Genomic DNA, 15,473 nt, shown 5'->3' on the forward strand with positions numbered 1-15,473 from the left:
TCAAGGCAAGGCACTGTGTTTACCCTGAGAACAAACACTCTGTTAGCTGTTAACATTCTTGAGGAAAGAGCAAGTTGAGGAATCGGGTTTAATCTACTCGATACCGGTTATACAGCGAGCAGGCAGCAGGTCCAGGATTCAAACACAGGTAGTGTGTCCCCAGAGGCCAAATGTGTAAACCCTCTGCTGATTCCCCTCATCAAAAGATAGGGGACCCTGGGGAAGTTTTCTCTACTGCAAAAGCCAGAGTCACCACCGCCTTCTGAAATAATCTGAGACCAAGTACCTTCAAAAACCAAGCCTCGCCATAGCCAAGCCGGACTTTATAGACACGCCAACACACATAGTTTCCTAGAAGGTATTTACTGATTTCTATATACTTAACACATGTACAAGACAGGTATTTCAAAAGATTAAAGAGGGCATACAGTGCGCAGATGTCTTTCTCATTGCTGTGTGCACAGATGTCTTTCTCATTCCTGTATCCCCATCTCCTTACCCAGAGACAGTTTCCAAACAACAACAAGCGAAATAGTAACAGCTTTTGGTGATTAAGAGTAATGAGGTATGTAACACGACCAAGTCTTGAAATATATCATTAAAAAAACAGTAAACAGCATAACTCGAATCTAAGCAGTGAAACTATGAACGTCTACCTAAAACTCACAGGTGCGGGGAGCGCACGCACACCACAATCAATGGAAGACGTCCTAGCACATGTTTACAAACTGGTTGTGTGTTGCCGTCCTACACACCAGACGCAAAGCGCTGAAAACAACAAGCCTGTTCACAATAGCACCTGGAACGTACAGTACACAGGAATCATCTGCAGGTGATTTGTGACAACTGTAGGCAGAACAGTAAAAGCGAGAGATACAATGGATGGCTTGAAAAAGCAGAGACACTCTTCTTCCTTATCGAATTGCAAGATTAACGTTGCACTACACAGACAAAGGTGTGTTCAAGATTTGGATCGTAAGCGAGGTCACTGAAAACTAGCGGAGGGGAAGGGCAAATACTGGAAGGGAATCCACGGTTTGACCAGGCCAGAAACACCTCTTTCACAGCATGGGATCTGTGCAGGTACTCGGACGCTCCCCGCAGGGCCGCCCGGGCCGGTTTCAGGCGGGCTTGCGGCCCCAATCACTGCTGCTGTTCGCGGGGACAGGCAGGGGCTGACTGGGAGGACGTCTTGTGGATGGCCTTGTGCTCCTCGGCGGCCTCCTCCCCCGGGTCGCCACCGCCGACCTCCTCGATGACCACGCTGCGCACGGTGCCCTCGTCCAGGCAGTGCGGGGCGACGCCGTACACGCGGGGGCCAGAGACAGCTGCGTGGAAACTCTGCACCCCGCACCTGCTGCAGAAGCTGTGCAGCGCCGGGTGCGTGTTGGACCGATAGGTGACGATGCTGTCCGCGCCCTGGAGCAGCGTGAAGCGCGAGGCCGGGACGAGGAAGTGGCGGTGCTGCTTCTTCCTGCACAGCCTGCAGCTGCAATCCACGACGCGCAGGTCTGCAGGGGCCCAGACCGCAAAGCGGACCGCGCCGCAGTGGCAGCCCCCGGTGTGATGCACGAGGCCCGGGTACTCGAAGGTGTCCAGCAGGACCTTGGCGGCGCCCTCGCAGCTGAGGCCCCGCAGCTTCCTGAACGTCTCCCAGCGCTCCCGCTGTGCGCCCAGGTCCAGATCCTTGGGGGACGGGGCGGGCCCCGGCGGGTCCGGGGGTGGCGCGGAGGGCAGCAGGTCTCTGGGGCCCGCCTTCCGGACCCGCCGCCAGCGGCGCTTCCGTCGCCACCTACCCAGCCACCTCTTGGCCGCCGCGTGGCTCCCGACCCCGACTTGGACCCGGGGGTACTGCGCGCGGCTGGCGCCCGTGACCGCGATGGCCGCGCAGGCGGCGGGAGGATCCCCGGGCCGCTTTCGCCTCCGCCGCTGAGCGGTGGCGCGGTTCCTCACTCTGCCCATGGCGCCTGCAGCCTCCGGAGCGCGTGCCCACACCCCACCCTCATTTCCCCGTCAGTCGCTGAGCAGCCTCCTTGCCTGCGCCAGTAGGATTGGCCCCTTGTTGAATGCGATGTAAAGAGACCCTTCCCTTGACCCTATCACAACAGCCTTCGCTGGCCGAAAGGCAGTCATGAGGCATTCAACAAACACCTGCCGGGCACCAGATACCCCACCTGGGCGCTGGGATGTGGAGATGCATCAGGCTTTCCAAAGCACTCACATTCATTTAGCATCAGGTGTATGCAAATACAGTCCCCAACACCTTGGGACACTTTGCTCTGACAGAAATAAGAACCAGGGGCTCTGGGAACAGAGAGGAACGCCCACACACTGTAATTGGAGGGGCGTGTGGGAGGGGCACGGAAAGACTCTTCTAAAGTCTTCTTGGGGGCTTGATTCTTTTATTCGGCTGCAGCGTTTTATTTTTCTCGTAATTTTCGTTGCGATGAAGTCCTCTTTACCTAATATTGACATAAGTACTTCTGCTGTTTTAATTAATGTTTACCTGATGTGACTTTTCCCACCCGTTGTATCCTTTTCATTTACCCAGGGCAACCGAAGTGGAACTGAGTTTCATATAAACATGGGATAGTCAGACCGTGTTTCTCACTGACTCTGCCAATATCTACCTTTTCATGCATGTTTCTAGTTCATTTCCATGATCTCTGGGCTAGTGTTTAAGTCCACAGATTTATTGTTTGTTTTCTTTTGTTTCCTCCGCGTCTCGGCTAACCGAGACCTCCTTGTTTTGCCCTTCTGTGAATTACGTGTACACTCGGCAGGATTTATCCTGATTTCCGAAAGTGTTTTCGAGTGCTTGGCTTTGTAAAATTGTCTCGGTGGTTGCTCTGGGATTTTCAATGTGCATATGTGACTTACCACAGGCTCCTGCTATCCAGTTCTCATCGCTTCCATTGAAGTGTAGAAGCATCAGCCCCTTTTAGCCCCTCTGCCTTCCTGCTTATAGACAACGCTGTCTGGAGTATCGGATGGTTTCATAGTTTTTGCTTTAATCATCAAACATGACTTCCACAATTCACAAGCAAAACGGTGGCTTAGTGTTTGTCCCCTAAGGCTGCTTTTTCTACTGGTCTTGACTCCTTTCTGATAGATACTTCCAGAGGCCATCTTTTATTCTTGCCTCTTTTGTTTCAAGCACCTACTGTAGCCATTCTTTCACCGTGGGTCTGCTCGTGACAAAATGCTTTCCTTTACCTGAGAATGTCTTGATTTCCCCTTCATCCATGAAGGATGGTGTCACTGGATACAAAATTCACAGCTGACAGGACTTTTGTTCAACATCTGAAACTTTTCAGGACACTTCCTGACGACCCCCACTGGTCAGAGGAGACATTTGCCCTCATTAAAACTGGTGTTCTCCTATAATCAATGAACCACTTCGGTCTTGCTTCTTTCAGTGATTTCATCAGCTTCAAAAACTGACTATGATGTGTGTGTTGGTGTGAATTGCTTTGTGGTTGTCTTATGTGGTGAAGTTTGCTCGTTTTCCAGAATCTATGGGTTTATGGTTTTCACTAAAATTTGGATATTTTCAGCCTCCTTTTCTTATACCCCTCTTTCAGTCCACTCTCTACTTTTGGTACTCCAGCCGTAGGGATATTGGAACTTTGTTATTGTCCTAACTTCGCTGAGGATCCATTCAGCTTTTAATCAGTCCACGATCTCTCTCTCTCGCTCAGGCGTAGTCAATCCTATTTTCTGTTTGTTTGTTTTGTTTCTTGAGGAAGAGTCTCGCTCTGTCACCCAGGTTGGAGTGCAATGGCGCAATCTCGGTTCACTGCAACCTCTGCCTCCCGGGTTCAAATGATTCTCCTGCCTCAACCTCCCAAGTAGCTGGGATTACAGGCGCCCGCCACCACGCCAAGCTAATTTTTGTATTTTTAGTAGAGACGGGGTTTCCCCACGTTGGCCCTCGGTGATCTGCCGGCCTCAGCCTCCCAAAGTGCTGGGATTACAGGTGTAAGCCACCACGCCCGGCCGTCAATCTTACTGATTGGGCCTCCATTACGATGATGGTATCTTTTGTCATCACAGGTCTCTTACCGAGTGCATCCAGCAATGTTTCCAAATTCTGTTATTGTTTTCGTTTTCTGTTCCATCATTTCTTTTTTATACATCTTCTACTCATCGCTGAGATTTTCCATTTTCTAGTCTGGTTCCAGACTATTTGCAATTACATAATGAAGCATTTTTATGATGGTTGCTGGAAAATGTTTGTCAGATAATGGCAACATCTGCGTCGTCTCTATGTTGGTACCACTGGATTCTATTTCCTCATTCAAGCTGTGTTATTCCTGGTTCTTGACATGGTGGGCTATGCTCTACGGCATACAATGTATTTTGCTTGTTACTTTAGGAGTCTGTGGACATGAGACAAATATTTGATGTTAGAAGTCAGCTACTTTCTTTAGGTTTAGCATGTAGATTCTGGTGTCCATTTTTAGGTTCTGGGATTTTTAAAAAGTTTATTTTCAGAGCATTTGCGATGCTATTTTTGTGTGCTTGGCTTACCGGCCGAAACAGCAGCCCCAACTGCTCCCTACTGGTGGTATTTGAGAGGCAGAAAAAACTAAAGTCCACACTTTATTCCAGGTTTCCTACTTCCTACCTAATATCGTTTTTTTTTTTTTCTGTTCCGAGATACCATGCAGCCTACCACACTACATTTAATCACCATACTGCCTTAGGTTCCTCTTGGCTGGGACAGCTTCTCAGACTTTGCTTGTTTCCATGACCTTGAGAGCTTTCAGGGTTACTAGTGAGGTATTTTCTAGAATATCTTTCTTTTTCTTTTTCTTTTTTTTTTTTTTTGAGACAGAGTTCCTTGCTTTGTCACCCAGGCTGGAGTATGCAATGGCAATGGTGGGATCTCGGCTCACTGCAACCTCCACATCCCGGGTTCAAACGATCCTCCTCCCTCAGCCTCCCAAAGTACATGGGACTACAGGCATGCACCACCATGCCCGGCTAATTTGTGATTTGTGTGTGTGTGTGCATGTGTGTTTTGTAGAGACAAGGTTTTGCCATGTTGCCCAGGCTGGTCTCGAACTCCTGGACTCAAGTGATCTGCCTGCACCGGCCTCCCTAGAGTATTTTTCAACTCAAGTTTTTCTAATGCTTGTCTCATGATTAGACTGATGTTGTGAGCTACCGGAGAATCACCACAAAGGTAAAGAGCTGTTTTCGTCTGATCGCATCAAGGGTACATAATATGAACATCAGTTTTGATTGTGTAAGTTGACCTTGGTCACCTGGCAGAAGCAGTGTTGGACAGGGTGCTCCCATGAAAAGTTGCTCTTTTAACCCCTGTCCACATGCTACTCTTTGGAAGGAAGTCATTAAGCGAAGTTCACACCTAACTGGTGCTAAGTTTTAAATCCTTTCTTTGAGGCAGAGTATCTACATACATTCTTTGCAATTCCCCTTCATGGCACAGCTATCTACGCTCCTGCGTTTATTTCCTTATTCACTCATTTATGTGTATCATGGTACTTTCACGGATATTTACTTGATACTTTAGATTATAATCCAATACTTTGCTATTTCTTTTTCATTATTATCATGTTTGCAGTTGTGGCCACTGGGTGCACGTTCAGTTCACCCCTAGGTCCCGTTGGTATGCTCCCATTATTTGGGGTTCCATTTTGCGTAATTCCTTGCTTTGTGGCTCATCCTGCACATTTCTGTCTCGCATATGTTCTAGGCTGGTCTGGCCTATTTACTAGCTCCTAGCTTCAGCCAATTCTCCAAGGATTTCTGTTTCCTTTTATTAGAAAAGGGTATCAGAGACCAACGTCTGGCAACTAGGTGTGCTCGTAGCTGCCAGAGTCTAGTGGTTTCTAGGCCCTCTCTCCTGAAACAGAAAGGAAATACGTATGTATGTATACTAACCCGTGTATGTACACATTTCTGTAAATATTTTGATACGTGACCATGAGGATCTATAATAAGCTGAATATGAGTTCCTACCCAGGTCTGCAACTCTATTCCATTGCAGCACGAATCATTCTTGCCCCTGCCACATTACCATCTGCACCTCCCTCTCCAGCAGTGAAAAACCTGCCTCTCACCCTCCACCATCCATTTACTAAGGCTCAAAGAGACCAAGCAACTTGCTGAAAGCCATACACTAAGTAAGTGGTGGATCTGGGACAGTCTCCCAAGCTGTGTCTGACATCGGCACCCATGTCCTTTCTGGTGTACTTCTCTGCCTATCCAAGGGTGGGCAGCATTTTGAATTGTCACACCTTTATCGGATAATGGTGTTCTTTTTTTTTTGTTTTCTTTTCATCTGAGCTTGGAAAAAAAATACTCACAAATACACAAGTAGAGATGAATACAATCATCTGATACTTTTTAGAAAATACAAACCCATAAGCCTCATTAAATTGACTTAGAAGCTGGAAACAGAATGATTCGTGCTGCAATGGAATAGAGTTGCAGACCTGGGTAGGAACTCATATTCAGCTTATTATAGATCCTCATGGTCACGTATCAAAATATTTACAGAAATGTGTACATACACGGGTTAGTATACATACATACGTATTTCCTTTCTGTTTCAGGAGAGAGGGCCTAGAAACCACTAGACTCTGGCAGCTACGAGCACACCTAGTTGCCAGACGTTGGTCTCTGATACCCTTTTCTAATAAAAGGAAACAGAAATCCTTGGAGAATTGGCTGAAGCTAGGAGCTAGTAAATAGGCCAGACCAGCCTAGAACATATGCGAGACAGAAATGTGCAGGATGAGCCACAAAGCAAGGAATTACGCAAAATGGAACCCCAAATAATGGGAGCATACCAACGGGACCTAGGGGTGAACTGAACGTGCACCCAGTGGCCACAACTGCAAACATGATAATAATGAAAAAGAAATAGCAAAGTATTGGATTATAATCTAAAGTATCAAGTAAATATCCGTGAAAGTACCATGATACACATAAATGAGTGAATAAGGAAATAAACGCAGGAGCGTAGATAGCTGTGCCATGAAGGGGAATTGCAAAGAATGTATGTAGATACTCTGCCTCAAAGAAAGGATTTAAAACTTAGCACCAGTTAGGTGTGAACTTCGCTTAATGACTTCCTTCCAAAGAGTAGCATGTGGACAGGGGTTAAAAGAGCAACTTTTCATGGGAGCACCCTGTCCAACACTGCTTCTGCCAGGTGACCAAGGTCAACTTACACAATCAAAACTGATGTTCATATTATGTACCCTTGATGCGATCAGACGAAAACAGCTCTTTACCTTTGTGGTGATTCTCCGGTAGCTCACAACATCAGTCTAATCATGAGACAAGCATTAGAAAAACTTGAGTTGAAAAATACTCTAGGGAGGCCGGTGCAGGCAGATCACTTGAGTCCAGGAGTTCGAGACCAGCCTGGGCAACATGGCAAAACCTTGTCTCTACAAAACACACATGCACACACACACACAAATCACAAATTAGCCGGGCATGGTGGTGCATGCCTGTAGTCCCATGTACTTTGGGAGGCTGAGGGAGGAGGATCGTTTGAACCCGGGATGTGGAGGTTGCAGTGAGCCGAGATCCCACCATTGCCATTGCATACTCCAGCCTGGGTGACAAAGCAAGGAACTCTGTCTCAAAAAAAAAAAAAAAGAAAAAGAAAAAGAAAGATATTCTAGAAAATACCTCACTAGTAACCCTGAAAGCTCTCAAGGTCATGGAAACAAGCAAAGTCTGAGAAGCTGTCCCAGCCAAGAGGAACCTAAGGCAGTATGGTGATTAAATGTAGTGTGGTAGGCTGCATGGTATCTCGGAACAGAAAAAAAAAAAAACGATATTAGGTAGGAAGTAGGAAACCTGGAATAAAGTGTGGACTTTAGTTTTTTCTGCCTCTCAAATACCACCAGTAGGGAGCAGTTGGGGCTGCTGTTTCGGCCGGTAAGCCAAGCACACAAAAATAGCATCGCAAATGCTCTGAAAATAAACTTTTTAAAAATCCCAGAACCTAAAAATGGACACCAGAATCTACATGCTAAACCTAAAGAAAGTAGCTGACTTCTAACATCAAATATTTGTCTCATGTCCACAGACTCCTAAAGTAACAAGCAAAATACATTGTATGCCGTAGAGCATAGCCCACCATGTCAAGAACCAGGAATAACACAGCTTGAATGAGGAAATAGAATCCAGTGGTACCAACATAGAGACGACGCAGATGTTGCCATTATCTGACAAACATTTTCCAGCAACCATCATAAAAATGCTTCATTATGTAATTGCAAATAGTCTGGAACCAGACTAGAAAATGGAAAATCTCAGCGATGAGTAGAAGATGTATAAAAAAGAAATGATGGAACAGAAAACGAAAACAATAACAGAATTTGGAAACATTGCTGGATGCACTCGGTAAGAGACCTGTGATGACAAAAGATACCATCATCGTAATGGAGGCCCAATCAGTAAGATTGACGGCCGGGCGTGGTGGCTTACACCTGTAATCCCAGCACTTTGGGAGGCTGAGGCCGGCAGATCACCGAGGGCCAACGTGGGGAAACCCCGTCTCTACTAAAAATACAAAAATTAGCTTGGCGTGGTGGCGGGCGCCTGTAATCCCAGCTACTTGGGAGGTTGAGGCAGGAGAATCATTTGAACCCGGGAGGCAGAGGTTGCAGTGAACCGAGATTGCGCCATTGCACTCCAACCTGGGTGACAGAGCGAGACTCTTCCTCAAGAAACAAAACAAACAAACAGAAAATAGGATTGACTACGCCTGAGCGAGAGAGAGAGATCGTGGACTGATTAAAAGCTGAATGGATCCTCAGCGAAGTTAGGACAATAACAAAGTTCCAATATCCCTACGGCTGGAGTACCAAAAGTAGAGAGTGGACTGAAAGAGGGGTATAAGAAAAGGAGGCTGAAAATATCCAAATTTTAGTGAAAACCATAAACCCATAGATTCTGGAAAACGAGCAAACTTCACCACATAAGACAACCACAAAGCAATTCACACCAACACACACATCATAGTCAGTTTTTGAAGCTGATGAAATCACTGAAAGAAGCAAGACCGAAGTGGTTCATTGATTATAGGAGAACACCAGTTTTAATGAGGGCAAATGTCTCCTCTGACCAGTGGGGGTCGTCAGGAAGTGTCCTGAAAAGTTTCAGATGTTGAACAAAAGTCCTGTCAGCTGTGAATTTTGTATCCAGTGACACCATCCTTCATGGATGAAGGGGAAATCAAGACATTCTCAGGTAAAGGAAAGCATTTTGTCACGAGCAGACCCACGGTGAAAGAATGGCTACAGTAGGTGCTTGAAACAAAAGAGGCAAGAATAAAAGATGGCCTCTGGAAGTATCTATCAGAAAGGAGTCAAGACCAGTAGAAAAAGCAGCCTTAGGGGACAAACACTAAGCCACCGTTTTGCTTGTGAATTGTGGAAGTCATGTTTGATGATTAAAGCAAAAACTATGAAACCATCCGATACTCCAGACAGCGTTGTCTATAAGCAGGAAGGCAGAGGGGCTAAAAGGGGCTGATGCTTCTACACTTCAATGGAAGCGATGAGAACTGGATAGCAGGAGCCTGTGGTAAGTCACATATGCACATTGAAAATCCCAGAGCAACCACCGAGACAATTTTACAAAGCCAAGCACTCGAAAACACTTTCGGAAATCAGGATAAATCCTGCCGAGTGTACACGTAATTCACAGAAGGGCAAAACAAGGAGGTCTCGGTTAGCCGAGACGCGGAGGAAACAAAAGAAAACAAACAATAAATCTGTGGACTTAAACACTAGCCCAGAGATCATGGAAATGAACTAGAAACATGCATGAAAAGGTAGATATTGGCAGAGTCAGTGAGAAACACGGTCTGACTATCCCATGTTTATATGAAACTCAGTTCCACTTCGGTTGCCCTGGGTAAATGAAAAGGATACAACGGGTGGGAAAAGTCACATCAGGTAAACATTAATTAAAACAGCAGAAGTACTTATGTCAATATTAGGTAAAGAGGACTTCATCGCAACGAAAATTACGAGAAAAATAAAACGCTGCAGCCGAATAAAAGAATCAAGCCCCCAAGAAGACTTTAGAAGAGTCTTTCCGTGCCCCTCCCACACGCCCCTCCAATTACAGTGTGTGGGCGTTCCTCTCTGTTCCCAGAGCCCCTGGTTCTTATTTCTGTCAGAGCAAAGTGTCCCAAGGTGTTGGGGACTGTATTTGCATACACCTGATGCTAAATGAATGTGAGTGCTTTGGAAAGCCTGATGCATCTCCACATCCCAGCGCCCAGGTGGGGTATCTGGTGCCCGGCAGGTGTTTGTTGAATGCCTCATGACTGCCTTTCGGCCAGCGAAGGCTGTTGTGATAGGGTCAAGGGAAGGGTCTCTTTACATCGCATTCAACAAGGGGCCAATCCTACTGGCGCAGGCAAGGAGGCTGCTCAGCGACTGACGGGGAAATGAGGGTGGGGTGTGGGCACGCGCTCCGGAGGCTGCAGGCGCCATGGGCAGAGTGAGGAACCGCGCCACCGCTCAGCGGCGGAGGCGAAAGCGGCCCGGGGATCCTCCCGCCGCCTGCGCGGCCATCGCGGTCACGGGCGCCAGCCGCGCGCAGTACCCCCGGGTCCAAGTCGGGGTCGGGAGCCACGCGGCGGCCAAGAGGTGGCTGGGTAGGTGGCGACGGAAGCGCCGCTGGCGGCGGGTCCGGAAGGCGGGCCCCAGAGACCTGCTGCCCTCCGCGCCACCCCCGGACCCGCCGGGGCCCGCCCCGTCCCCCAAGGATCTGGACCTGGGCGCACAGCGGGAGCGCTGGGAGACGTTCAGGAAGCTGCGGGGCCTCAGCTGCGAGGGCGCCGCCAAGGTCCTGCTGGACACCTTCGAGTACCCGGGCCTCGTGCATCACACCGGGGGCTGCCACTGCGGCGCGGTCCGCTTTGCGGTCTGGGCCCCTGCAGACCTGCGCGTCGTGGATTGCAGCTGCAGGCTGTGCAGGAAGAAGCAGCACCGCCACTTCCTCGTCCCGGCCTCGCGCTTCACGCTGCTCCAGGGCGCGGACAGCATCGTCACCTATCGGTCCAACACGCACCCGGCGCTGCACAGCTTCTGCAGCAGGTGCGGGGTGCAGAGTTTCCACGCAGCTGTCTCTGGCCCCCGCGTGTACGGCGTCGCCCCGCACTGCCTGGACGAGGGCACCGTGCGCAGCGTGGTCATCGAGGAGGTCGGCGGTGGCGACCCGGGGGAGGAGGCCGCCGAGGAGCACAAGGCCATCCACAAGACGTCCTCCCAGTCAGCCCCTGCCTGTCCCCGCGAACAGCAGCAGTGATTGGGGCCGCAAGCCCGCCTGAAACCGGCCCGGGCGGCCCTGCGGGGAGCGTCCGAGTACCTGCACAGATCCCATGCTGTGAAAGAGGTGTTTCTGGCCTGGTCAAACCGTGGATTCCCTTCCAGTATTTGCCCTTCCCCTCCGCTAGTTTTCAGTGACCTCGCTTACGATCCAAATCTTGAACACACCTTTGTCTGTGTAGTGCAACGTTAATCTTGCAATTCGATAAGGAAGAAGAGTGTCTCTGCTTTTTCAAGCCATCCATTGTATCTCTCGCTTTTACTGTTCTGCCTACAGTTGTCACAAATCACCTGCAGATGATTCCTGTGTACTGTACGTTCCAGGTGCTATTGTGAACAGGCTTGTTGTTTTCAGCGCTTTGCGTCTGGTGTGTAGGACGGCAACACACAACCAGTTTGTAAACATGTGCTAGGACGTCTTCCATTGATTGTGGTGTGCGTGCGCTCCCCGCACCTGTGAGTTTTAGGTAGACGTTCATAGTTTCACTGCTTAGATTCGAGTTATGCTGTTTACTGTTTTTTTAATGATATATTTCAAGACTTGGTCGTGTTACATACCTCATTACTCTTAATCACCAAAAGCTGTTACTATTTCGCTTGTTGTTGTTTGGAAACTGTCTCTGGGTAAGGAGATGGGGATACAGGAATGAGAAAGACATCTGTGCACACAGCAATGAGAAAGACATCTGCGCACTGTATGCCCTCTTTAATCTTTTGAAATACCTGTCTTGTACATGTGTTAAGTATATAGAAATCAGTAAATACCTTCTAGGAAACTATGTGTGTTGGCGTGTCTATAAAGTCCGGCTTGGCTATGGCGAGGCTTGGTTTTTGAAGGTACTTGGTCTCAGATTATTTCAGAAGGCGGTGGTGACTCTGGCTTTTGCAGTAGAGAAAACTTCCCCAGGGTCCCCTATCTTTTGATGAGGGGAATCAGCAGAGGGTTTACACATTTGGCCTCTGGGGACACACTACCTGTGTTTGAATCCTGGACCTGCTGCCTGCTCGCTGTATAACCGGTATCGAGTAGATTAAACCCGATTCCTCAACTTGCTCTTTCCTCAAGAATGTTAACAGCTAACAGAGTGTTTGTTCTCAGGGTAAACACAGTGCCTTGCCTTGACTACCTGATCCATGAATGCTTGTTTTCTCAATTTCAGGCCCCCAAAACTCCTCCTATCAAGGCACCCAGACGACATGAAACTGCATTGTTTAGGGGCGTCCATACACATGGGAAAACCATGAAGAATTGGCAGTGAAATAATTTAAGCCAGCATCAGATTAGGGTTTAACTCTATGGAGGAGGAATGGCTTTGAGGGGAGGTGGGGGGCGGGGAGGGTGTCCTGCATTCCTGTTCCTCTCGCTGGGTAACAAACGGCCCCACAGCGAGTCCATAAAATGACGAGCGTTGTATCATATGCATGGAATTTCAGAGGCAGGAATTCAGAAAGGGCACGGTGGATATGGCTTGCTTCACATGAGTCTGGGACCTCAGCTGCAGAAACCTGACTGGCTGGGGCCTGGAACCATCCGAAGGCTCATTCACTGACATCCCTGGTGCCTGCATGGAGAGGACTGGAAGACTAGGCCTGGCGAGTGGAGGGCCTCCGTATTACCACTCCATGGCCTTTGGCTTCCTCACAGCAGGGTGGGCCTCCCAGTAGTCAGGCGTCCGACCTCATGACTCAGGCTCCAAGCAGCACTTTTCCGTATCCAAGGTGAATGTTGCATCACCTCTCACAGGCAAGACTCAGAAGTCATGTTGAGTCAACTGTGTCATACTCTATTGATTAGAGGTGAGTCACAGACTTTTCAGATTCAAGCGTGGGAGGGAGATTAAATCGCAGGTCTCGGTGTGAACGGGGCAACTTTTATCACAGCACGAGAGATGGGAGATATTGTTGTGGCCATACATTCTGGCACAGTGGGCTCCTAGGGAGCTGGTTATGTTTCATTCGGTTCTCCCACATGGTGGCCACTCAGATGTGTTTAACGGGTCACATATTGTTTGCGTACAGCTGTGTATGATTGAAGACATAATAAGGAAACAAAATAGGTGACTGACTCCTATCTCTGAGCAAGACCAGGAGCAGACCAAATGAATGACTGGAGGTACGGAGGGAAGACGACAGTCAGAAGGGGGCTGGCTGGTTAGTCCTGGAGCCGGCCTTGGCCATGCCCACGCAAACACAGCCCAGGGTAGAAGTCTTATTATCTTCGAGACCATAGGTATTTCTGACCCCACCAGAAATCGTTAACTTCCTGCTAGTTGCATATGCTGGACTGCCTTAGCCCCATGCCACCGACTGCCCCTTCCCCTATCCTTTTTAAGCCCTTTGTTCACTTGTTCATCCATTCCACAAGCATTTACGGTGGGTTTGGAATGTGTCAAACAGAATGTGAGAAGGACTTAAGGCTATGGACAAAAAGTGGAGTTGGGTAAAGATGCTCAAGCGAGGTTCTTAGAATGTAGCTCAGCTCTTCCATAGAATACCATAGGGAAGAGAATGGAAACACCCCCCTCTCAGTAGAGTGGAAGAGCGCATCTGGCACCGATCCACAAAGGCCGCTTGTTTGTATGCTGGCTCTTCAGATGACATCTTGGGATGAACTCCAGACTAGAAGGTGAATTTCCTTTCTGACAAGCGTCAAGGAAAGACTTGGAAATGTGTTTAACAAGGAAAATTCCCATCATGAAACCAAATGGAAGACAATATCACTGGTCATAAAATATAACTAGAAATAGATGTAATGAAAATGTTTATTATTATATATAATTTCTACTATTTTGTTTTATTTTTTGAGACAGATATTCGCTCTGGTGCCCAGGCTGGAGTGCAGTGGCTCCATCTTGGCTCACTACAGCCCCCACCTCCCCTGCTCAAGTGACCCTTTCACCTCAGCCTCCCAAGCAGCTGGGATTACAGGCACGTGCCACCACAGCCCGCTAATCTCTTGTATTATTTGTAGAGACGGGGTTTCGCCATGTGAACCAGGCTGGTCTCGAACTCCTTAGCTCAAGCTTCCCGACTGCCTCGGCCTCCCAGGGTGCTGAAATTACAGGTGTGATACATAATTTGTACCTGTAGCTTTGAAAATGAAAAATATGAAATAGACCTAAAGACTCTCTCTCTCACACAAATACTTCACGTCTGTTCCTTCATTTACTTCTCACTAAAATCTTTCAGAACACCTATTGTTAATCTCAATTGGTGGAGGAAGAAACTGACACGCTGACAAAGGAAGGACCAAGCCCATGGATGCCAAGGGGGCAGGTGGCAGGAAGAAGCGGGAAAGCCAGGGTGATTGGATACCATGGTCAGTAAGCACTGGGGAAAAAGTAGCTCTCAGGCACTTCTGCCCCATTCATCCTGGCCCCTCTCTGTTTTCATGGATCCAACTCTCTACGCATTTCACCCTAACCCCTCCTCACACGAAAAACAGCTCTTCATCCCTGGCCGAGATCCTGTGGCCAGCTGCCCAGTGCACGCCACCATGATGAGGGCCTCCCGTAAAAATCTGAAATGACCGTAGATTAGATGTTCTGCTATTTCACGAGCCCCCACGTTGTTTGTTTATGTGCCAATATACTTGTGTCTATGGCCACAAACGACCTGCATATCACAGTTTGGAAAACACTTATTTTGAGGACAGAGGCTTTGAACGGATATCCACCTGGGCTTGTGTCCCAACTCTGCTACTTGTTCCTGCCTGAAATGGCAACAAGTTTTAAAAGTTGCATTCACCTTCTCTGTGAGGCTTCAATGAGAGCATGCCCATGAAGGAATGATGGAGCCTAGCCTATATAAGCACTTACTGCATATGAGCCCTTTTTATTCGTCCTGTTGTTGTTTGAGCAAAAATCCAAATGCAGCTTTTGTCTTAACTGCACACAGCCTGAGGTGCAGGCAGTACTTCCAGGACCACTATCTCAGGAGCCGTCATCCACATTTCCTTGATGTAGAAACTGAGCATAAAAGCAATTCAGCTACAAAAAAAGTAGGAGGAGGGAAGAACATAGGCCTTCCAGTTCCTTATTGAGTTCCAACTTTCCCTAGACACTGTCATCACCCAATGTATGGCGTGAGGAACACAGATAGCCTTTTCCATTCAAAACTGTGTGACGGGGGCAC

General features: G+C 48.2%; 2 protein-coding genes across 2 annotated transcripts; one reads left to right on the forward strand and one right to left on the reverse strand.

Annotated features, from left to right (window-relative positions):
* Nucleotides 1-347: 347 nt before the first annotated feature.
* Nucleotides 348-1,962, reverse strand: CENPVL2 (centromere protein V like 2). The gene has a single exon (XM_055266999.1). It carries the CDS (start codon nucleotides 1,960-1,962, stop codon nucleotides 1,144-1,146), a length of 819 nt encoding a protein of 272 aa, XP_055122974.1. The 3' UTR covers nucleotides 348-1,143.
* Nucleotides 1,963-10,500: 8,538 nt separating this feature from the next.
* LOC129475102 (centromere protein V-like protein 1) lies at nucleotides 10,501-12,022 on the forward strand. The gene has a single exon (XM_055267001.2). The coding sequence runs from the start codon at nucleotides 10,501-10,503 to the stop codon at nucleotides 11,317-11,319; it is 819 nt and encodes a 272-aa protein (XP_055122976.1). The 3' UTR covers nucleotides 11,320-12,022.
* The last annotated feature ends 3,451 nt before the right edge of the window (nucleotides 12,023-15,473 follow it).

Source organism: Symphalangus syndactylus, chromosome X (genome assembly GCF_028878055.3).
Source record: "Symphalangus syndactylus isolate Jambi chromosome X, NHGRI_mSymSyn1-v2.1_pri, whole genome shotgun sequence".
Taxonomy (NCBI): Eukaryota; Metazoa; Chordata; class Mammalia; order Primates; family Hylobatidae; genus Symphalangus; species Symphalangus syndactylus.

Excerpts from the sequence above, each read along its gene's own strand:
- LOC129475102 (XM_055267001.2), top strand. The coding sequence starts at position 10,501 with ATGGGCAGAGTGAGGAACCGCGCCACCGCTCAGCGGCGGAGGCGAAAG.
- CENPVL2 (XM_055266999.1), bottom strand. The coding sequence starts at position 1,962 with ATGGGCAGAGTGAGGAACCGCGCCACCGCTCAGCGGCGGAGGCGAAAG.